This window comes from Sceloporus undulatus, chromosome 4 (genome assembly GCF_019175285.1).
Source record: "Sceloporus undulatus isolate JIND9_A2432 ecotype Alabama chromosome 4, SceUnd_v1.1, whole genome shotgun sequence".
Lineage (NCBI taxonomy): Eukaryota > Metazoa > Chordata > Lepidosauria > Squamata > Phrynosomatidae > Sceloporus > Sceloporus undulatus.
Genome location: NC_056525.1, coordinates 84,125,388 through 84,148,212, shown reverse-complemented (window position 1 = coordinate 84,148,212; position 22,825 = coordinate 84,125,388). Strand labels below are relative to the sequence as shown.

Genomic DNA, 22,825 nt, shown 5'->3' with positions numbered 1-22,825 from the left:
AATTTGGACACTGTCTCTGGAGTTCTCTGAGTATGGAACTATTATAAAAAGGCGGAGATCCTGGCTTTATGTTACTGAAGCTCTCTTGCTGCTTCCTATTGAGCTAAATTAATTTCCCCATCAAGTACAATTTGTGGGTGCCCTGTCGGGACGCCCTGCAATTAGATAACACTGGCTAAAATGAGATTGCTTGTATTAGAAGTCACATAGTACAACATTTTTACTTTTTAAATCGGTTTTAAGGCCTGCCTGCATTGTATTGTTTAATGTTTTTTAAAAAAACATTTTTTGAGAACCAGAAGTAGGCTTCTGGGAAGTTTGAGCTTCAGTTTTATTTTTTGGTAATCCTTTTGACACATGGATGGTTTCCGGGCATAAAAGTGGACCTCGGATCTGCTACAGTTGCCCACCCCTGGTTTATAAACACACAGGCTTACCATATTCCAGTCCATCATATCCAGGTATCTAATTTGCATACTATACAAGTTATTATAATTATGCATATAATTAATTTGCTTTCTGATCATGAAATTTCAACATATTAACTACTGCACTTTCTACCATTTTCTACTGTTTCAACATCAGCACCAGTACCAAGCTAAAAGCTGTCCCCCCCCCCCCCATCTTCTTTTTACCCCTAGCTGGTGTGATGAGGAGACTTCCAAGCAGCCCCAGAGAGTAAGGGGACTCCCTTTACTATTTTACTATTTTAACTGTTGTAAGCCGCTTTGGTTGTTTTAAAGAAAAGCGCGGTATAAATGAAAGTTTTATTATTATTTATTAGGCTATTAGGAAAGAAAGTCCTAGGCTCAAGCTGCCAGCACAATCAGGACACAACATAAGGCCATTATGCTCCCCTCTTTTCTTTTCCCATCTTCTGGGCCTTTTGGGGGAAGGCGGGAGGGATGCTACACCTGTGCAGTAGCAACCAGAGCCTGCAAGGCAAGATGAAGCTCCCACTAATGTCAATCTTCTTGCACAGTTTCCTGCTTCATAACATTTTAATCTACCCATCTGCTTTTGACGCAGGAGAAATCCAGGACTTACTGCTTCAACTGGCCCAGCCAGCCAGGACATTTTTTAGACCCTTCAATACAGGATTTTCCATGTTCTCTGGGACAAATGCCAACCCAACAAGCACACAGTAAGCAGAAAATCAACACTTGTATCTTTTACAAACCATGGAGATGCAACTAGGTAATATCTGGAAACTCTGCTTGTTACACAACTGGCAAAAATAAAGGAGTTTTGCCATTAAAAAGAAAAATGTGGCAGTTCAATATAGGGTGGATCAAGATGGGGAAATGTTGCTAAAGGCTGTAATATTTGTACCTGTAGTTCTTGGTTTCATTTGGAAGAGTCAGATAACATTCCTTTCATCCTGGGACATTCTCTAGGACCTCCAAGGCAAAACCACACTTTTTTGTGCCCACCCCTCACAAGTTTTACCTCCATGTTCTGTTGTATCCCAGAATAGTTCAAGATAAACACTACCCCTTTTGTTCTAGCCAGTTTTAAAAGGATCAGGAGGTGATGGCCCCTGTCTGAATGCAGAAGCAGCCACTGGGACAGTATGTTTTGGCACGTTCTGCATCTTTTTTTCCCCTTTAGTCTGGAACTGCCCATATTTTCATTCAGATACTGACCAAAAAAAGAAGGATAAAATGAAACCAAGAGATGAAAAACAGACCTGAAAAACACAATGTAGTGGATAGCATCCAAGATATGAACCAAACATCTTTTTAATGGCAAACATACTAGAGGTGATTTTAAAAAAAAAAAGAAAAGAAAACAAAAAATAATGGTTGGAAATGAATTGAAAGAAGATTACAAATACTATGGAAGCAAAGATGTCCTTAGTAGTTACTAGTTGGCTTGGAAAGCAAATAAGTCCTCACATGACTAACTTTGACCATCTCATCTTCCCGTGAGGAGCTATGTGTCTAAAATTGCTCCCACGTGAAAATCTCCAAAGTTACCATGCCGTCAGTAAAAATGTTAGTTCTAATGGGTTTCCTTTTACGTGTAATGAGATTTTCACGTGGGCAAAATCTGAGACAAATAACTTCCCTTGTAAAAATGAAGCAATGAAGTCATTGCTTGAGGACTCTTATCACCTCAAAATAAACATGTGACTCAGTCCTAATACTCCCACATAACAATCCAAAAAACAAAACAAAATGAAAACCTAAGAAAATAAGCTGATCCTTTTCATCTCACAGGCCCTCATAGGATCCAAATATAGTCTCAGTAGTTCCATTCTTCCACTGATCATATTTTCAGCTGAAAATAATTTTGGCTGCTCCTTTCCCTTTCTATGGCTGGGTTAATTAATACAGTAACCACAACCAATGCTCTAAAAATGAATTGCGTTATGGTTGTGTTTTCTTTTGTTTTTGCAACATATCCCACTGTATAACAAACTCAAGGATAACATGGTGATTCCCTCCTAAGAATCCCACCCTATTAAGCAGGCCATCACTGTTAGTTAGGATCAGATCTAAAATAGCTAATCTCCTTGTTGCCTCTTCCACCTTCTGGACAATGAAATTGTCTACAAGGCAAGTAAGGAATTAGTTGGTTTTTATATTTTTGGCGGAGTTTGACTTCCACAAAATATCAGGATAGTCTAAATCTCCCATTACTACTCTATTTTTCCTTTCTGAATGTCTAGTCATCTGTTCCAGGAAGGCATCCTCCAAGTTCTCAATCTGTCTTGGGTTCTGTAGTAGATTCTCACAATGACATTCCTGTTGTTTCTCTCCCCCTTATTTTTACCCAGATGCTCTCAATCCTGTTTCCCCGTGGGATCTTCCAAGATTTAAGTCATGGATCTCTTCACAGGTGTAAATACCCTTGACATATAATGATGCTACTGCTCTTTTCCTTTTTGTTCTGTTTCTCTGAAATAGGATATACTCATCTATTACTACATTCCAATCATGAGACTCATCTCATTAGGTTTCACTGATACCTATTATATTTGTTTTGCTTGTTAAAGGTTCACATTCATCTAATTTCCCATACTCCATGCATTTCCAAATATGCTTTCCATCCATACCTTATATATAGTTGGGGAGGGGTTCTTTGGAAAAAGCTCATCCTATAATTAGACAAAGTAAGGCAGCTTTAGATGCTGGGGAGCAAGAAAAGGGATTGTAAAGTATTGGTAGCCTTTTATTCTCTTGTGAGGTGAAGACCACTGTCGCATTATGTTTGACCCCTGAATCAGAAACAAGTATCAACAATCTGCTAAACAAAGAATCTTCAATTTGCTATGAAGTGGCATAGATCCATGGTGGTCTGATGGTTACAAAACTGACTCACTCGAGCAGTGTGCACTCTTTTAGGAGTTGTTTTCACACTAGCAAGATCCCATGGGGAAACAGGATTTAAATGAGAGTTAGAGAAAACCCAGAAATGCCCAAAGCTTATCACACGATGTCACTGTTAACATGAAATGATGCGAAGTAAAACTGAAATTAAACTGGAGAAAAATGACAGCTTTTTACTTTCAGGAAATTCCAAAAGTAAAAAGGTGGTGTTTTTCTGTTTTAACTTCACGTCATTTCACTTTAGCAGCAATTTGGTGTGATAAACTTCCCAAATTTGCATATTCTGTTTAAATTCAAATTTAATTTAACTCTTGTTTAAATCCCATTTTCTCACAGGATCTCACCAGTCTGGTAAAGCTTAGACACATTTAGTCCTAGATTTTGACTCTCTTGCAGTCCTATTTTTTTTCTCTTGTTAATGCTTCAAGTTCTGTATGCATTGTGACAGTTTTATACGATATTCATCTTCAGCAAATGAGTATCAGCACAAGAACTGGGGAACTGTGCTCTTCCTCTTGTGATACAAAATTTTATGAAAAGATTGGCTAATAGTTACATGTAATGGCAATGTGTTACGCTCATAAATTGAACAAGTTAGAATCTGACATACTACCCTTTTCTTTTACAGAGGAAATCAAAGAGAAGGAAATCTCATAGGGCATGCTGGACTTTCCACCTCTCATATCCATCTCTAGATAGGGCTTTGTAATTCAAAGTCCTGGTCTTCTCAAACATGATGCTACCTTGCTTCTCTATTCTGCTAGTTGTGGCACGCTATAATACTGACCTGCAGCGGGGTGGGCAACTTGATGGACTGCAAATCCCATCATTCTGTCTACTATTGCTAGAGAACATGGGAAGTCAATCAACACTGAGGAGGTCACAAGTTATACACACTGTTCTATGGATTAATTTGTCTGCTGTTTTTAAATCAGAAGTTCTACCTTCATTTGGGACAAATTAGAGACAAAACTATGCGTGTCAGTCAAACAGTTAGTAATGGTGTGAATAGTTTTTAGCCTAAATATGAAAAGTGGGTGTTCCAGATTTGATCAGGACCCTGGCATTGAAAGAAGACCCGCAATACTGGGAAGGTCATCAGGAATTTGTCAAACGATCACAATGGCTTCTCTCATCCAAAGTCTAAAATAATAAAAGAAAGTGCCCTTACTAATCACTTTCATGACAATTTCAATAGAGAGCAGGGTTTGTAAAGTTATTTTGCTACTACTGCTTCCAGAATCCCCCAACCAGTATGGCTTTGTCTGTATTCTGGGAGCTGTAGTCCAAAAAACAACTTTCCCAAGTTGAGATAGGAAATAAAGGTGCTACAGTACATCCAAGCTGGCAGAAATACCTAGAAGAGAAAGTCACTTGCCACTCCAAAATCTCTACTCTTCAAATGCTTCTCAGCAGTTCCTCAGCTAAATGGCCATTTTGTGCCCATGTTCCCATGGAGCTCTGTCTACCAAGTTCTGGGTCTTCGGGGAGAAACACACACCACTATGCATATAATATCTATATGATTGTCAATTAATCATCAGTTTATTAAATAAGTTTCAGAAACACTATTTTCCAGAGATGCATTCTGTATCATGTTGTTGTCCTGTATCAGTATATGCCTGTGTAAGTAGTGCTGCTACTTAGATTTTACTTTTAAAAGTTTCAACATATCCTGGATGGTCCTCCAAAGCATCTAGATACACAAGGCATACTGTATATATATGAGCCATGCATGGAAAAGCAATGTAGAGACTGGCCTTTGATCTTTTGTCAGCAGTTCCTACAAAAGACAATACAGTACAATGGTTTAATACTTTAATAGTTATTTGCTCCCATTCTAAACCAGCTTGCCACAGGAAAAGACAGTAGTCAATAGCAATTTAGATTCTCAACAAGCAGTGAATGAGGTCTCTAGATCATCCGTCACATGAGCCAATACTCTCATAGCTAGGTGGTGGTGTGTCACAGACAACAACTGCTTCATCCCACGATCCTGACTCTCGATTTGGTAGAATACTCCGGAACAAAATAGTATCAGAGGAACTGCGTCTGCGGCCTCCATGGCACATGCTGCTTTCATCCACCACTTGATATAAAGAGGAGTTGCTTTCTTTCAAAATATGAGATTCTGTGTAACTTGGAGCATTTCCAGCAGGCTGACAATTCAAAGCTTCCTCATAGGTGGGGACATTACTGGCTTCCCAGGTGCTGAAACAAAACCATGTAAAAAACAACAATAATGAATGTTGTGACCTGCCTGCATCTGTACAGCACCAAGACACGTGTGCACTTGTGCATATTATGTTCTACACCAAATGTCTTTGACTGTTTGGCTAAGGGCAGAGAAGAGTTAGCTTGGAAGGCTGTATTCATATACTGTATCCAGCAACCATTAATGAAAGGATTTTGGCTCTGTTATCTATCTCTATTATCAGGTGTGTCAAGTCTACTGATCAAATGATTGAAATACTTAATATCCCCAGGCAAGACTCTTGCTCTCCCAGTATGTCATCCTGCAGTTAGCAAACAAAGTAGTATTGGACAGGAAATGGCTAAAATACAAAAGGTCAGCTCATTATTTATGTGATTTCTTTCTTAAGCAGCTGCCTGTCGTGAGACATTACTGTTTTTTTAAACAAAGTAAAATCTTTAGGAAGTCCAGATGGACATTCTTTTGTTTATAAGGTCCCTTCTGGTTCAAAGGAACTTCTGGGCCCTAAGCTTACTTACCTACTTCAAATCCTTTAACAAGATCCCAGATTCAAGGGTAATTTCTTCTGTGGATGGAATATACCTGAAGCTTCAATCAAGGGCTCTGAGAGATGGCTTATGGAGGCATCATGCTGGTTTACTGCCTAAGCCTACATGTTGCTCTTATTAAGCTGAAATCACATTTTTAAATCACATGCAGAATCTGGGATTTTGGTTATACAATTATTTTTAGGTTATTCTTTCTATAATAGTCCTTTTCTGACATAAAGGACCTTGGTTAGCTTGCCTTCCTCTTTCACTACTGCACCTGGGTGTTGCTTCTGTTGCTTCTCCCCATGAAAGTCCAGTGGAACCAAGAAGGAACAGCAGCTTTTGTCATCTCAAAAATCTCTTTTGAGAAGTACTTCCTCTACACATTGTAACTCCCCAGTTCATCTCCCTTTTCTCTAATGGGTGTGTGTAAGAGAGTTTTTCAACCCTCTCTTTTTAGCAGCCCTAAATTTCAGATTGCTTAACCTCAAACCTTCCCAGCCTTGCAAATTTCCTTATTTGGGTCAGTATTTCCCTATCCTAAGGCAACTGTTCTCTTTTAGGTACTTATTTGTATCTTGCATGCACTATTTTTATCATTTATGAAGTTCTACCATAGTATTTGCTACTCGCTAATGCAATTATTGTGTGTATTCAGTAAAATCCCCCTTTTAGATACTTGTATATATGGTTTACTGACTCCAGTTTACTTAAGACACACTATTGCTAAATGTCACTAAATCCTTTAAAGGCATATATACGCAGAGCATGGATAAATTCACATATGTGCTTAAAGAGCACACCTGGTAACATAATGGGGGGATTGAAAAGATCTATATTTCATTGTAAAGTAACCACTGCAAAGATTGCTTTGTGTCATTTTTCAAATCTCAGCATAGACTAATTTCATGTGTCCATTAAGAATAATTTCACATATTATATTAAGAGCACCAGTGAAGCCAAAGTTCAATGCAAACTTACATAGGAATAAAACCTTTCCAAGAAAATTACATGATAGGTTAGCCTTAAGGTTGCCAAAAATTGGAAACAAATTGAAGGCACACAAAAACAAGGTATGTTAGAACTAGATAAGTGGGCTAGAAGCTGGATAAGTGATATATGAGAGAGGGGAAATGTTTAAATTTTTCTCTGCAACAGCTGCCTTACATTTTATTGTAGTGTCTGAAGAACAAGGATCTTTGTATACTTAAACATTTTTTTAAAAATCCCGCATCAAATGTGACCATATTCCCACTAATTAAATGTGCATTTCATGGGCCACTTGATCACACATTGCTGTTCCTTTCTCCATTGTATCTAGTAAGCAAACATGATTTGTATATAGGCAAAACTCTCCCATAACCTTTGATCATCTCACTTCCTCTTTTTCAAGGAGAAAGGTGTTCAGGGGTGGGAACCAGTAACATACTAGCATCACAGATTTCACTGTGAAACAGGGCCACCTATGGAAAATGTTCTTAAAATTATAGGTTCTCTCTTTTCCATTCTCTCATTGTGTAAATGGACAAGTAATTGGGTATTAACGGGAGTTTTCATTATTACCCAATGAAATGTCAATTACAGTTCATGTACGGGACAGAAATGGGAGAAGTGCAGGATGTGTGTGACAATCTTCCCCCTGATTGTGCTATTACCACGTTTTAATCACGTTTTAATGATGCTTGCCTCCCATGTGAAAAACTCCTAAGAAAGATAATTTTTCATTCCTGGTGTGAAAAGAATGTCTCAAAGCCATCATCATATCACCCTTTTATACAACAGAGGTCAAATCTGTATGAGCCAAAATCAAAATTCCAGCAGTTCAGATATGTTTTTTTACAACCCTGTTTACTTTACTAACCTGTGGGTATTACTTTTGAAGCAAAAGGCCCAGTAACACAAAAATTCCCAGCGTACTTTCAGTGATTTTATGAGATTTTAAGACAATACCTTGGGAATTTGAGTTGAGGAGAGTGGGTGAGAGTTCTCTCTCAGAGTTCTACATACTTTGATTGTGTATTCCTGCATGGCAGGGGGCTGAATTGATGGCCCTTGAGGTCTCCTTCAGCTCTATGATTCTACATATCTCATCAAACTACAAACCCCAGAATTCCACAGAATGCAGCCTTGGCAAGTAAAATAGCGTGAAATCAATATAACTGTATAATGCAGATATATCTCAGTCATGCCTCAACAAGCAAGTTCCTCTATCCAAAGAGTTTCCCCTCCTTCAATGGAGCCAATGGTTTGTGCCAGTTTACATTGGGATATCCCTTCAGTTCAAAGTTAAAAGCTAAGAAAGGAGTACTTTTTATTGCTTCACCATGTCATTTTGCTTCCTTACCAAACTTTGTACATAGAGTAATTGAACCTCTCTTTCTCACTATTTCAGCTCTAGCAGATTAACACCTCTTGACTGCAAATACTACAGTTGGCCCAATTTTGTGGTGGCAGTCCATATTAATCCTCTGGTATTCCACTTTTAAAGCTGGCATTGTCACATTCAGATGATGCACAGCCCAAACCTCAGTTCTGATGTGAGAAGTCCAGACCACATCTCACATGCTCTGCATCCCAGCATGTCCCACATCAGAACTTGAGCATAACACACTTGCAACATACATTGGCATTCTTACCCCTGGTGTCACCTGGTGTGGAGGAGGCTGCTAGGGGGGTGGCAGCAGCCAAAAGGGCACACTCAGTCTCCTCCTTTGCCATGGCAGCGGAAGTCTCCTTGTGAGGAGGCTGGAGCTGCCACGGCAAAGCTAGGAGAGGGGTGCTCAGTCCTCTACCACCATGGCAGAGGTCTCCTTGTGAGGAAACCTGCGCCACCACAACAAGCCAGTGGAGGGGCACTTAACTCTCTCCTTTGCTGTGCAGCTGGAGGTCCCCTTGTGAGGGGCTGAACAAGCATCACCCTTTTACTACAATATAACCCAGTGTGGGCTGCACCCCCTGTACCCCCCATAGCACCACTAACAACAAAGTAGTACCACACCATACAAAATCCTTAATAATTTTTTGTACTAATGTTACTCATAAATCATAATTCTTGCATATGACTGAATGTAATGGCAATAGTTGTGATATAAAACAACTAGCAAAAATAAAATTATACCTTTAAATTACAATAGCATACGAACAGCCTAAATGTATCTACATATACATAGTTAAATGTGGTTGAATTGAAATACTGGTAAAAGATGATGTTTTAAAAGAAATTATTAATATATATATATATTTTAAAAAATAAACATTTTAATTTTTTTTAATTAAAAATTTAAATTTAATTTTTAAAAAACCAAGGCCCTTTTCTTTCTCCTCCCACTGAGCCTCAGCCCACTCCTTCAGCATTTTAAAAGGACACAGGTGAATGCCACAGCCAGTTTGAGGAGCAGTGGTGCGTCACTCCCCCTTAAGGTGTCACCTGGTGCCATCCACACTCCCTAGTTTTGGCATTGTCTGTGCAGACAGCAGCGCAGGCACAGGATCAGAGACCAAGGTAACAAGGGGAGAATAGGGCAGCTATGGGATCGGGATACTCCAGGCTGCCCTTGGAATATTCCAGCCAGTACAGACAAGGCCTCAGTTTGTCCCCCCCTTCTCCTCCTTTGTCCTCAGCTTACTTCAGTTGTTGCAAATTGAAGTAAGCTGAGGACTTTTCAAAGTGGAAAGTACTTTGCACTCCATTAACTCAGCAGGGAGGAGAGGAAAGGAGGAGCAGAGTTTTGCCCATCCCAAGAGGCTCAAGGAAAAGCAAACTGCTGCAGTCTTTCCTAGCTTGTGTGTTCTTCCACATTTATATCTTTTACTATCGTGACATCACTCTGACGTTGCTTGGCCACATTTTTCATCTTTAAAATGTCAGTGGGTACGTGACTGTTACTCAACAAGTGGCTCAAACAGCCCACTATCCCTATCAAATATGGTCACAAAAATCTTGCTAACCTGCAGGTCTGCTTTTCAAGAGGCTCAACAGTGGAGTAAAGAAGGTCCCTGGAAAAATGGTACTGATAATGACGAGAAACTATTCCAGTGTTGGCTGACCACAGGAGGCCAAAAAGGAGCAGGAGGCCACCAATTCCACAACAGAAGAAGCTGATGGACCTGAGCATTGCATTTGAGGAGGTAGAGCTTGTCCCTGATTCAGCTTCTCCATGAGGCAGGACCTTCAGGTCACTACTAGAGGCAGTCACCCCCATTTCACCATCACTCCACCATGCAAAACAAAGTGTCCCTATTACCAGCAAGATAGCTCCAGTGATGGTCACTCCATGACGCAATGAAGCTGTTACCATTTTAAAGACCAAGGCCTACACAGAACAAAAGTCTTCACAGCAAGTCAGGTCTGATACTCTGGTCCATGCTGGAGGGAAAGAAGAAGAAGAAGAAATCATGAACATATACAGTTTGTATGACTGAAAAATAAAAACACAAACCCCGATTTCAAAGAGTCCATACAGTTCACTATGTGGCTTTTAAAATCTTTGAGCTTACCCCCTGAATTGTCCTAATTTGGCAGGGATAGCCCTGATTAAAGTGCTGTCAACCCAACTTTTCAGCTGCATTAAAAAGTCTGTTTCTCTTCTCTTGTATCGCTTTCTCCCTTTACCCTTAGCTTACTTCAATTGTTGCAAACCATATTCAAAGTGCAAAAGTAGTTTGCACTGAATTAACCCAGTAGGGGCAAGGGGACAGGATATGAGGGGGTGGAATCTTTCCCTTCCCAGTAGACTCAGGAAAAATCAAACTGCTAAAGCCTCACCTAGCTTGTGTGCTCTTCCTCATTAATAGCTGCCATCCTGACCACACTCTAGTGTTGCTTGGCGACACATTTTCATCTGTGAAATGTTGGAAAATATGTCCATGTCACCTCCTTAATGGCAACAAGTATAAAATAACATTTTCAGTCTTTATTTCAACAGAGAGTTGCTTCTTTTGAGGCAAAAATTATCACATTAATTTTTGACATTTCATGTCAAATCTTGTTGGATCATAAATATTAATACACTTTCTTATCATACATATATAAAAACTAGTTCCTGAGTTCCAGTTCCCTCTGTCACATTCTAGTGATTCCAAGGACTGAAATCCATGTTTATAGTCCACAGTTTAAGATGTATCATTTGTATGTAGAATGGACTATATAATAATTCATTAAGTCTGAGGTCAGCTCCTCTACTGTTAACACTAGAATTCAACATAAGGGCAATAAACCTTTAGTGAACCAATGATATGCAAGCTATTATCCTTTGCCCCCATATCTTGAACATCCTGCCATGATCAATACCCTCCATACTATTTAGATTCTATAGTGAAGGCTGCACATGATGTACCCATAGATCTAGTCTATGGTGTGATTTGATCACTGCAGTTGTGTGGCTGAGTCAATCATGATAGGAAAAAATGCTTCATATGAATCAGACCTTAATCACAAATATATTTAGTTTCAGATTAAATGGAAAGGCAAAATGAAATAGAGACAGAAAGATGGATATCCCAAAAGCTATATTATTTAGCCCAACAATAAAGAATCTTATGCAAGATGCACAAATTCAATTACTAGAAGAAAGCCTTTAATATTTAGATTTTAAAAAAATATTATTATTAAACACCTATTAAAATTCTATAATTCTATAAGTAAGCACTGCACAAAATAACTGTAGAGTATAGTTCAGTCTGAAGGTACACTTTAGAACATGACAGAAGTGTGTATGGGCTGTGTTTGTTAAGAAATCTTTTAACAGTGAATAGTCACATCTGTTTGTTCATTCTGTAATACATATCTAACATCTGATGCATATCTGAGTTTCAAATATTTTTTTCCAGAAAAATAATATTAACTTGGCATCTAACACAAATGAACCTGTATATTGCACATGAGCAGAGCTAGCTGAGTGGAAAGGAGAATTATGTCAGGCTGAAAGAGATCCTTCATGATCTTATCCATGTTTAATGAAGAAATGTGATGAAATCAGATGTATTGGAACTGAAGATAGGCTGGATAACTCTGACATTAATGAACCTTGTGTATCTTTCAAGATACGGTATGTCTCTCTGGCACAGCCCAATGATCCTTGATTCAGGTCAACGCGAGACTCCTGCAGAGTCAGTTCTGCCCCATACATAATTTCCAAGGGCCTTCAGTAGGTATTACAAAATCTAAGAAGCAGTAGTCACCTGTACCTGAACAAATTCAAAATTAACACCTTGGTGCTACATAAGTTGTTTCCACTCTCCTCTCACTCACATGTCTGGGTTCTTCTCCCTTCCTTTAATTTGACTTCTAAAAAATCTAGCTGGCTCTTACATTTTGCAAGAGCCAGTGTGGTATAGTGGTTTGAGCATTGGACTACAATGCTGGAGACCAGGGTTTGAATCCTCACTCTGCCATGGAAACCCACTGGGTGATCTTGGGCAAGTCACATTCTCTCAACTTCAGAGGAAGGCAAAAGCAAACCTCCTCTGAAAAAATCTTGCCAAGAAAACCCTGTCACCATAAGTTGGAAATAACTTGAAGGCACACAATCAGCCCACATGCAGACTCATTTTACCTGAGATTACTTGGAGGGAAAAGATTCCACTCCCTTCTCTCCTCTCCCCTCTGCTGAATTAACTAAGTGCAAACTATTTTTGTACTCTGAACTCCTTTTGCACAAACTGAAGTAAGGTGAAGACAGTGGGGAAAGTGGGGGGAAGACAATGAATCTGGGACACTTTAAATGCAGCTGAAAATATTACTACAATCTATAGTATTCCCTCTTCAGGGAGGGAAAATTTCCATCAAAATTAAAACAAGCAGTGATTAAACCATTAAAAAAAAACCTCCCTGGATCCCCTGGCAAGAAATAATTACAGACCGGTCACCCTTTTACCATTCTTGGGCAAAATGATCGAGAGGACAGTTGCCTTCCAACTCCAAGTTGTCTTGGAAGAAGCCGAATATCTGGACCCATTTCAAACTGGCTTCAGAGTGAGATACAAAGTTGAAACTGCCATGGTCACCTTAGTTGATGATCTCCGTCTGGGCATCGACAGGGGAAGTGTGACCCTGTTGGTGCTCTTGGACCATGGTATCCTCTTGGAACGCCTGAGGGAATTAGGCATTGGGGGCACTACGCTCCAGTGGCTCCGTTCCTACCTCTCGGGTAGATTGCAGATGGTGAGGCTGGGAGGGGGCATTGCTCTTCTAAAAGAGAGCTGACATCTGGAGTCCCTCAAGGCACCATCCTGTCCCCCAAGCTGAGTCAGTAATGGGCTGGATGAGGGAAAACAACTCAAGTTGAATCCAGAGAAAATGGAGGTAATAGCGATAGGTACCCCAAGTCTGGGGAAGAAAAATTGTCAACCTGTCCTGGACAGGGTCACACTTCCCCTAAAGGACAAAGTTTGCAGTACTCTTGGACTCGTCCCTGCAGTTCTCATCTTAAATAGACGAGACAGCCAGGAGTGCTTGGTATCAGCTTCAATTGATACACCAACTGCGCCCCTACCTGGACCAAAAGGACCTTGAAGCAGTGGTACACACACTGGTAATCTCTCGTATTGATTTCTGTAATGCGCTCTACATGGGGCTACCCTTGTACCAAGTTCAGAAGCTTCAATTAGTTTACAATATGGCAGCCAGGTTGGTCACAGATTTCTCAAGGGTTGACCATATTACACCAGTCCTAAAAGACCTTCACTGGCTGCCAATTAGCTTCCAGGCACAAAACAAGGTGTTGGTTATTACCTTTAATGCCCTACATGGCTTGGGCCCGAGTTACTTGTGGGAACGCCTCTCCCTACATAATCCTCCCCGCACTCTCAGAATAACTGGGAAGAACCAGCTAGAATTACAAACAACTAGACTAGTTTCAATGTTCCAAAGAACCTTCACTGTAGTGGCTCCAAAATTATGGAACAGCCTCCCGGAAGAGACCTGTCTTATCACCTCCTTGGGTGCTTTTAAGAAGGCAGTTAAGATGGCTCTCTTTCGGCGAGCTTACCTGCCTGACCTCATATAAGAAATATTGTTCCTTGCCTCTCTGAATCTGTATATTTCCATTCCACTGCCAATTTTTGATAGAACTTGTTTTAACAAAATTATTAGTTAATTTTATTGTAATTTATTGTTATGCACTGTATATTTTATTGGGTTGTAATCCCGCCTCGAACCATGTGAGAGAGGCGGGAAAATATAAATAAATTATTTTATTATTTTTATTATATTCAAGTTGTGGATACTTGAATCTATGGATATGAAGGGCCAGCTATATAGGCAGATGCTGAAATTAGATCCAACTGTGTAGTGTGATCCTAGAATTAGTCCCATTACAACAACACTTTGATGTTTATCACACTATGCTCTTAAAGAGCTACAATTCCAGTGTGACTCCTCTAGCAGCCTCCTGTTGCATGCTGGGATTGGCAGTTTTAAGAAGCTGAACTTCTCTGCCTGAGAATTCTAAATACCCCTCCTTAAAACTGCCAATCCCAGCATGCAACAGGAGGCAGCTAGAGGAGTCACACTGGAATAGTACCTCTTTAAGAGCTCGTCTGATAAACACCACTGATTTCCAAGGAATGCCTTCCTGGGCCTTGGAAATATGAGTGCATCAATCCATTTAAAATACTCTTGAAGGATTTGCATTATCCTGAGCTTAGGCCATAGTACCAATGGTATTACAATACCAATTAATTAACCTCATAGAGACTGCCTGCTTAAATAAATTAGATTACAGGATCAGGCTCCTTTCATATCAGATCCTACATAGATTGCTTCTTAGTTTTGTCAAGACCAGAATTTCAAAGCAGAGAGCTATAACTGAAAAGCTGAGAACTGTTTCATTAACTAAAGTGCTTCAGTCGCTGCTTCACTGACTCACACAAAGAGACAGAAAAAACTTGCTCATCCATTATATGCCAAGACTGCAGGCAATGTATGAACCAGTGTTCTAGATCAGACTTCTCCAACTGGGTATTGGACTACATCTCACAGGACTAGGGTGAGGCCAGGGGGGTGCATCCTTATATCACAAAGCATCTAAAGAGCTGTAGCAACATTGCTCATAACAGTACAATTCTATATATACCTTTACTTAGATGCATGAGTCCTACATCGACCAGTGAAATTTACTCCCAGGTAAGTATACGTAGGATGTGAACCTCAGACTGAAAGTTGCATAATCCTCACTTTAAGTATGTGCTCAGCCAGGAACTCACTGAAAAAGCAAAAACACTGGACCTTATCACACATGGGGAGGGTTGCAGCTCAGATCCGCAGTCACTCCTGTTCTAGCAATGCAAAGCATGATGCTTTTCCACACCAGATCCAGAGTCACTCCTCTCTAGCAATTCGGATTGAGGTTAAAACGTCATGTTTTTCCACACCTGGTTGCCTTTCTGTTGTCCTTCTGAAGTGAGGGGCAAGCGAAGTCTGTTCAATTCCAAGCCAGTCACGTGATGTGGACTCAAGCAAAGGGGAGTGAGTGCATATTGTATTACCACACCAGAGCATACTTTAAGGGGTCAACGATTCGAATCGGCACCTTTGCACATGCTCAGTGGGGCTCTGGATGCTGCCCTCCTTCCCTGCCCCCTCCTTAGCTGTTATCCTTCATCGGGGTCTAGGAGAAGGCAGGGGATGATGGGATAGCTCACTGGGGATCCCTGGAGCCAGGATCAGGATGCAGAAGCAGTCAGGGGATGATGGGTTAGGTGGCACAGGGGTGAGATCAGGATGGAGGAGCATTCAGGCGATGATGGGTTAGGTGGCACAGGGGTGAGATCGGGATGCAGGAGCAGTCAAAGGATGATGGGTTAGGTGGCACAGGCGGTGAGATCGGGATGCAGGAGCAGTCAGGGGATGATGGATTAGGTGGCACAGGGGGAAGATGGGAATGCAGAAGCAGTGAGGGGATGATGGGTTAGGGGGCACAGAGGGTGAGACGGGGATGCAGGAGCAGTCAGGAGATGATGGGTTAGGTGGTACAGGGGTGAGATCGGGATGCAGGAGCAGTCGGGGGATGATGGGTTAGGTGGCACAGGGGTGAGATCAGGATGCAGGAGCAGTCAGGGGGTGATGGGTTAGGTGTCAGGGTGAAGGAGGGGAGCTGATCGGGATCTAGGAGGATGCAGGGGATGATGGGATCAGCTGGTTGGCAGAGAGGAGGAGATGGCATGAAGGAGGAGGAGGGGAATGACAGAGCAGGACGCAGGGGCCACGGGGGGGGGGGGTTGGATCGGAGTGCTTTTCCACACCAGACCAAATTGCAGTGCAATCGAAGGCCGCCAGGAAGCGAATTCTCTGAAGCCACTTTTTTCCGTTTTAACCAAAATGAGGGGTGACTTCAGAAACGCTGCTGAAGCAATTCGAGGGGCTCCCATAGAAATCAATGGTGTCTGATAAAACGGTCCCTTTATGAGGGAAACCACATCGTTGGAAGTGCTATCACTTCGGAAGTGAGCTGGAACTGAGCTAAAAAAACACCCAAAAGCTTCGTGTGATATACTCCACTATCAAAGCAAAATAGAAAACCATGTGCTTTGCCTGCAATAGGTTACAGGTTGAATCCTGGCCATCTCCATTTAAAGGAATCAGGCACCAGCTAATCAGAAAGAAGTCACCTCTCTGCTTGAGACCCTGGAAATCTCTTGTTCAGCAGAACAGAATTTTGCGTTATATAGAGAAATGGTTTAGCTGATATTACACTCGCTCCTGAATTTCCAGGTAGCCTTGCAGAAACCATCATAGCCACCCAACTCCCAAAGTCCTATAAAGATATTATAACACTGTACTGCCATACAAGGCTGAACAGGAAAAGACTGCACATATGTCTTTGGTGTCCAATTTTTTTTTGATAGCACATCACAAAATCAAGTATTGTTAATGTTACACTATTGGCAATTTACTACACAGGGCTTGAGGTTAGAGATGGAAAAATTTGGGCAAAATTGTTTCCTTTTTATCTCCAAAATGTCTGGGAAAATGTTCCTTATGGAATTTATGAAAACATTATGGAATGTTTTCTTTTAGAATGATCAATAAAATTCTGAAAACAAAGTATTCTTATAACTATTCTGCATTATTTCTAAAATCTATGAAGAAGATTGACTTTTATGTAAAACTATGTAAAGCACTTCACATCATTGAAATTCTGGCTCTTGCTTTCCTTTTCTCACCTCTTTTTATGGGAACAAGTACTTTATGTCTGCTTGGCAGTATGGAGAACTAAAGGAACCAAAATATTTTTCTTTGTTTTACAAATACTGATGTTTTCTCCTGTTTTTTAACCAGGTTCCTTCCTTCCTTCCTTCCTTCCGTCTTTCTTTCTTTAATACATAATAATAAAAGATTTATTTCTAGCCCACCTTATCACGGAGAATCTGGGCGGATTACACCAGTAAAATACATCAAGGTTACAATAAAATCCAAAAAAGAGGGGGGGGGGAATCAATCCCTATGCCCACCCCCCAATCCCAATGCGAAAACAGGATTAAAACAATCATAATATAAAAACAGTAGAGCAATAAAAACATTCAATTAAAATTTGGAGGAAAATAGGCAGATGAGGAGGTATTTTTGTAGTCGTGATCATGTTCATGTCAAGTTCGTATCCAGATCTCTATATCCAGATCTCTATATCTCAATATCTGGGGAGGGGAAACTCTTCTTTCTTTCTGCCAACTGTGCAATAACTGGGAAAATTGAAGAGATAGGTTATAATTCAGCTATTCTATACTGTTCATGACCTTACAGATCCAATTTTAACAAAAAAATTCAAAAGGGAAATCAATTTGAAACTGTTTCTGAATTAAACTCTACTTTAAATATATCAAACATAATAATTTTATACCTAACCAGGTTATGCATAATGTATTTTATGTTCCTAAAATAACTTTCAATATATAAAGGATGATGCTGTTGCTTCCCCCCCCCCTTTTCTAAAAATGCCCAATTTTCACCACCAAAAAATGGAGAAAATTATGCCACCTCTAATGGCTTCAACATTTTTGCCAACTCCAAATTAAAATGTTTCTTTTTCCCAGTATGCTTTGACAATATACTTCCACTGCAAATTCAGAAGTGCTTGTGATGATATTTAAAATCCTAAATGGCTTGGGATCTTGAGAAACAGGACCATTTATAAAAGCCTTTCGACCTCACTGATATAACTCAAATGTAAAGGGTTTTAAACTGTTTTAATCTTTTACATCTATTATTAATAAGTTAAAATAGATGTTCAATATTTTTGTCTGTTTAACTTATTGTTATTTTAAATTGTTTTCATTTGCTAGTATTGATTTTACTTGTATTCCGCCCTGGGATCTTTTCTTGCAGGTCACGATAGAAATATTTAAATAAACAATAGCAATAATAATACTATTTCAGATATTAAGCTCACTTTGAAATTATTTGAATTCGCTGCTATTATTCTACACTTGTTTGTATTTTGAATTAACACAAAATATTTCCAAGTGGCTAGTTTTCAAAAGGCAGTTAAAGAGTCATTACTTTTACAAGAGTAATTTTACATAAGCAATTTTACAGGGCAATTAGGAATCATTAGTTTTACAAAAGATCTACTCCTAGTAAAAAATAGAACTAGTAAAACAGAGCTGGCCTAACTCCTCTAAAGGTACCAGATTCCATCTCACCTCAAAAGCCAAGCTGGATCAGCTGTGGCTAGTACTTAGATGGAAAACAGATAGCAGCCAGACCTTGTCCTACATGGGCAAATGCTACTAAATAATACAGTGGACCCTTGTTATACGCTGGGGTTTGGTTCCAAGATCCCGCGTGTATAACAAAATCCGTGTATGCTCAAGTCTCATTACATATAATGACATAGCAAATTGGTGTCCCTTATAAAAAATGGAAAATCAAGGTAAATGTATACTTTTTGGAACATTTTCAAACCGTGTATGCTTAAATCCGTGTATAAAAAATCCGTGTATAAGAAGGGCCGACTGTAATGCATTCATAATTTAATTGCAGTGTATGCAAAGATCTAGGCTGTCCTCACTATCCAAAAGGCACCAGGTCCCAGAAGCTAAACAAGATCAGCCATGGTTAGTGAGACGACCAAAGAATACCTGGCAATATTTCAGGCAAAACAACCTCTTTGAGTATTTTTTTTTCTTTGCCAGATACAGTGATGGTGAACCTATGGTATGCGTGCCAGAGGTGGCACTCAGAACTCGTGCCGTCGCCCCAGCACAGAGTTTGCCAGAGTTTGTTACTAGAAAGCCAGAGGGACATGGCACTTTGCAATAAATAAGTTGGTTTTGGGTTGCAGTTTGGGCACTTGGCTGCTAAAAGGTTCACCATCACTGCATTCAGAGGTTAGCCATAAGTCAACAGGTAATTTGATGGCACATACACACACACACACACACATATCAACACAACTGCCTGATTTCCTGGATTCTCTTTGGAGGCACCGTTCTTGTCATTATGATTGCCTGCACTACAAAAGACCACCACTGTTTAAGTAACACCATCTAAACAGATATCTGCTGGCTGCAATAGATCTAAAACTGATTCTAGTAGTCTTTTTGAACACTAGAAATGTGGTACTGTATATCAACACTATTGCATTGTTACTTGGTTATTTAAAAACAGAGGTAAGTGACTTTCAGGTAATCCAAAATGGGCCACAGAACTACCAAAATGCTCTTTCCCACAAAAAACCCCCCTAGCAGTAGCCAAAGTTTAATTCTGGAGGAGAGGGGAGTAGAATAGAAATGTAGCCCTCCCTGGCACTAGATCCAGGTACTACACCTTGCTTTAGAGGAGAATCACTGCTCCAAGGAGTGATGAGTCTCTTCTTTATTATTTTTTTCAGGGGGTGGGACTGCAAAAATGGGGAGGCAGGTCCATAATCTACATAGAATCATAGAATTGGAAGACACCTCAGGGCCATCCAGTCCAACCTCCTGCCATGCAGGAACTCACAATCAAAGCACCCCTGACAGATGGCCATCCAGTCTCTCTTTAAAAATCTCCAAAGAAGGAGACTCCACCACACTCCGAGGGAGTGTGTTCCTATTTATCTACATTGTTATCCTGCTCTCCAGCTAAAACACAGCTTACATCAGCCCTCCCAAGCAAAAGCAAACAAACACAAAAAAATCCACAAGGTAACACAAGAATTTGATCTTACCTGGAGGCTTACAAAAGACACAGAAACAATGATCCACAAGAACGGAGGGTTGGACTTACCTGAGAGACGTCCTTTTCCAGCAGAGAAGGTCCGAGCATCCTGACTTCGGGTGGCTCCGCCTACAAGGCTCCTGATAGGCAGGTAGAAAACAAAAGAGATAACCGGGGCCTAGCCCCACCCCACGGGCGGAGCCACCCTAGAGGAACCCCAGTCAGTTACCAGCTGAGGAGAAACTGGTCAAAGTGTAAGGAGAAAACAGAAAGGTCGCCCACCCGCGCCAGTAGGCAAGTTAGGGTGGGGAGGATGCTCGGACCTTCTCTGCTGGAAAAGGACGTCTCTCAGGTAAGTCCAACGCTACGTTTCCCAGCAGAGAAGGGGCGAGCATCCTGACTTCAGGATGTACAAAAGCACACCCAAAATTTAGGGCGGGCCGACTGGCGCGGAAGGCGAATCAGACACCACCTGTTGTAACACCCTCCGGCCGAAGGCTGCCTCGGCTGACTGGAAAAGGTCAAGCTTGTAGTGTCTGACGAAGGTGGAAGGGGACTTCCAGGTGGCTGCTCTGTAAATCTCAGCCAGCGGGGCATTGGTGGCCAGCACCGCCGAGGTAGCCGCACTCCTGGTTGAGTGCGCTGTGATGCCCCCTGGTGGTTGTAGGTTTAATGATTTGTAGCAGAGGGCGATGCATTCTCTAATCCACCTGGCCAGGGTCGAGACTGACACCTTTTTACCTTTAGAATTAGGCCTAAAGGATACGAACCGGGCCTCCGATTTTTTGAAGGTTGTCATCCTCTTAAGATAGATCTTTATGGCCCTGCGGACGTCGAGAGTATGCCAGATCTTTTCCAAGTCTCTGGAAGGTCATGGGCAGAAGGAAGGGAGCACAATGTCCTGGGATGTGTGGAAGACAGAGTTGACCTTAGGGACGGTCGGGTCAGGTCTCAGGAGGACCGAGTCTGGCCTGATGATGCACAGCTCTTTGCGAACTGAGAGGGCGCCTATCTCGGAGACTCGCCTTGCCAAGGTGAGCGCCGTCAGCATTAATGTCTTGAGGGTCAGGAACTTGAGGGGCACCTCCCTCAAAGGCTCAAAGGGGGGACTGTCAAGGCCTTAAGGATCTTGTGCAGCTGCCAGGACGGGAACCGATGTTTGGTTGGAGGTGCCCTGTTGGCGACTCCTTTGAGCAATCTGCGGATATGGGGATGGAGGGCTATCCTTGCTGCGTCGTCATGGGGAAGGATGGAGGTGATGGCTGTCACCTGTCTCTTTATGGTATTAGGTCGTAGTCCCTGGAGAAATCCGTCTTGGAGGAACTGAAGGACCATAGAGACTGAAACGTTGATGAAATCTTTGTCCTTGTGTTTACACCACCTTTTAAATGCCCTGAATGTGTATTCGTAAATTCTAAGAGTGGAGAGACGCCTAGATGACAGGATGGAATCGACCACCTCTGGAGAGTAGCCGTAGCCGGTCAGCATGTGGCGTTCAATTTCCAGGCATGAAGCTGTAGCCAGGTTGGGTCTGGATGGTGGACCTGTCCCTGGGCTAGGAGGTCTGACCTGGCTGGTAGGGCAAAACTCTGGGTTGCCATGCTGAAGATTTTGGAAAACCAGGGTCGCTGGGGCCATGCTGGGGCCACTAGTAGAACCTGAGCTCGGGTCCTGTGAATTCTGGACAGCAGCTTTGCGAGTAGAGGAGTAGGCGGGAACGCGTAGAGTAGTCCTTCTGGCCAGGGACAGTTGAGAGCGTCTACGTCTTCGGCCCCCTCCGCTCGGAACCTGGAGAAGAACCTGGGTGTCTTGGCGTTGGCTGGAGAGGCAAAAAGGTCCAGTATTGGCTTGCCGAAGCTGTCTGTTATGGCCTGAAAAATCTCTGGATGCAGGCTCCACTCTCCGTGGTCTATGTCCGACTGGCTTAGCCAGTCGGCTTGGGAGTTCAGGGATCCCTGAAGGTGTTCGGCCTCCAAGGCCGTGAGGTTGGCCTCGGCCCAGGACAGCAGGGACTGAGCTTCGAGCATCAGGGACCGGGACCTGGTTCCTCCCTGACGATTGACGTGAGCCTTTGCAGTGATGTTGTCCGTCTAGCGGAACAGGCCTGGAGAGCTAGGCGAATCGCTCGCAATTCCAGCCAGTTGATGCTGTGGGCCTGTTCCACTAGACTCCAGCGGCCTTGGGCTAACTGTGTCCTGCAGACAGCTCCCCATCCGTGGAGACTGGCGTCCGTAGTTATTTGGACCCTGGGGGGTTTCCAGATCAGGAGACTGTGGTGGATTGCTTCGGACGTCCACCAACGAAGGAACTGGTGCGCCTCGCTGGAAAGGTGAATCATCTTGGGCTTCTTGAGGGAGATGGCTCGCTGGTGAGGCAGGAGAAGCCACTGCAATGGCCTGGCATGGAATCTCGCCCACGGTAGGCACGGGATGGCCGCAATCATGAGACCCTGGAGGTGAGCAAGGAGCTGGAGACTGGCTCGCGGGGCTGAGAGGGCCTTCGATATGGCCTTGTGAATGGAACGGATCCGGTCCGGAGGTAGCCTTACCGTACCCGACTGTCTATGACGGCTCCCAGGTGGTGGATCTGTTGGTCTGGAACAAGGGTG

General features: G+C 42.0%; 1 protein-coding gene and 1 long non-coding RNA gene across 4 annotated transcripts in view; one reads left to right on the top strand and one right to left on the bottom strand.

Moving 5' to 3' along the window:
* Positions 1 to 980: 980 nt before the first annotated feature.
* LOC121929781 lies at positions 981 to 4,728 on the top strand. Its single transcript, XR_006103740.1, has 3 exons — positions 981 to 1,144; positions 2,783 to 2,846; positions 3,964 to 4,728. It is a non-coding gene; the product is annotated as an uncharacterized LOC121929781 (long non-coding RNA).
* Positions 4,729 to 4,886: 158 nt separating this feature from the next.
* Positions 4,887 to 22,825, bottom strand: part of TMEM61 (transmembrane protein 61) — a 29,738-nt gene continuing 11,799 nt past the window's right edge. Inside the window, exons 1-4 of one of the 3 annotated variants that reach the window (XM_042465672.1) lie at positions 17,244 to 18,896; positions 15,155 to 15,283; positions 10,029 to 10,446; positions 4,887 to 5,546 (exon numbers count right to left, since the gene is read on the bottom strand). In XM_042465672.1, coding sequence (XP_042321606.1) covers positions 5,255 to 5,546; positions 10,029 to 10,378 — 642 coding nt within the window. In that variant the 5' untranslated portion in view covers positions 10,379 to 10,446; positions 15,155 to 15,283; positions 17,244 to 18,896 and the 3' untranslated portion in view covers positions 4,887 to 5,254. Of the gene's footprint in view, positions 5,547 to 10,028; positions 10,447 to 10,845; positions 10,922 to 15,154; positions 15,284 to 17,243; positions 18,897 to 22,825 lie in introns of those variants that run through there. The other 2 variants (XM_042465671.1, XM_042465670.1) reach the window with 2 other exon arrangements.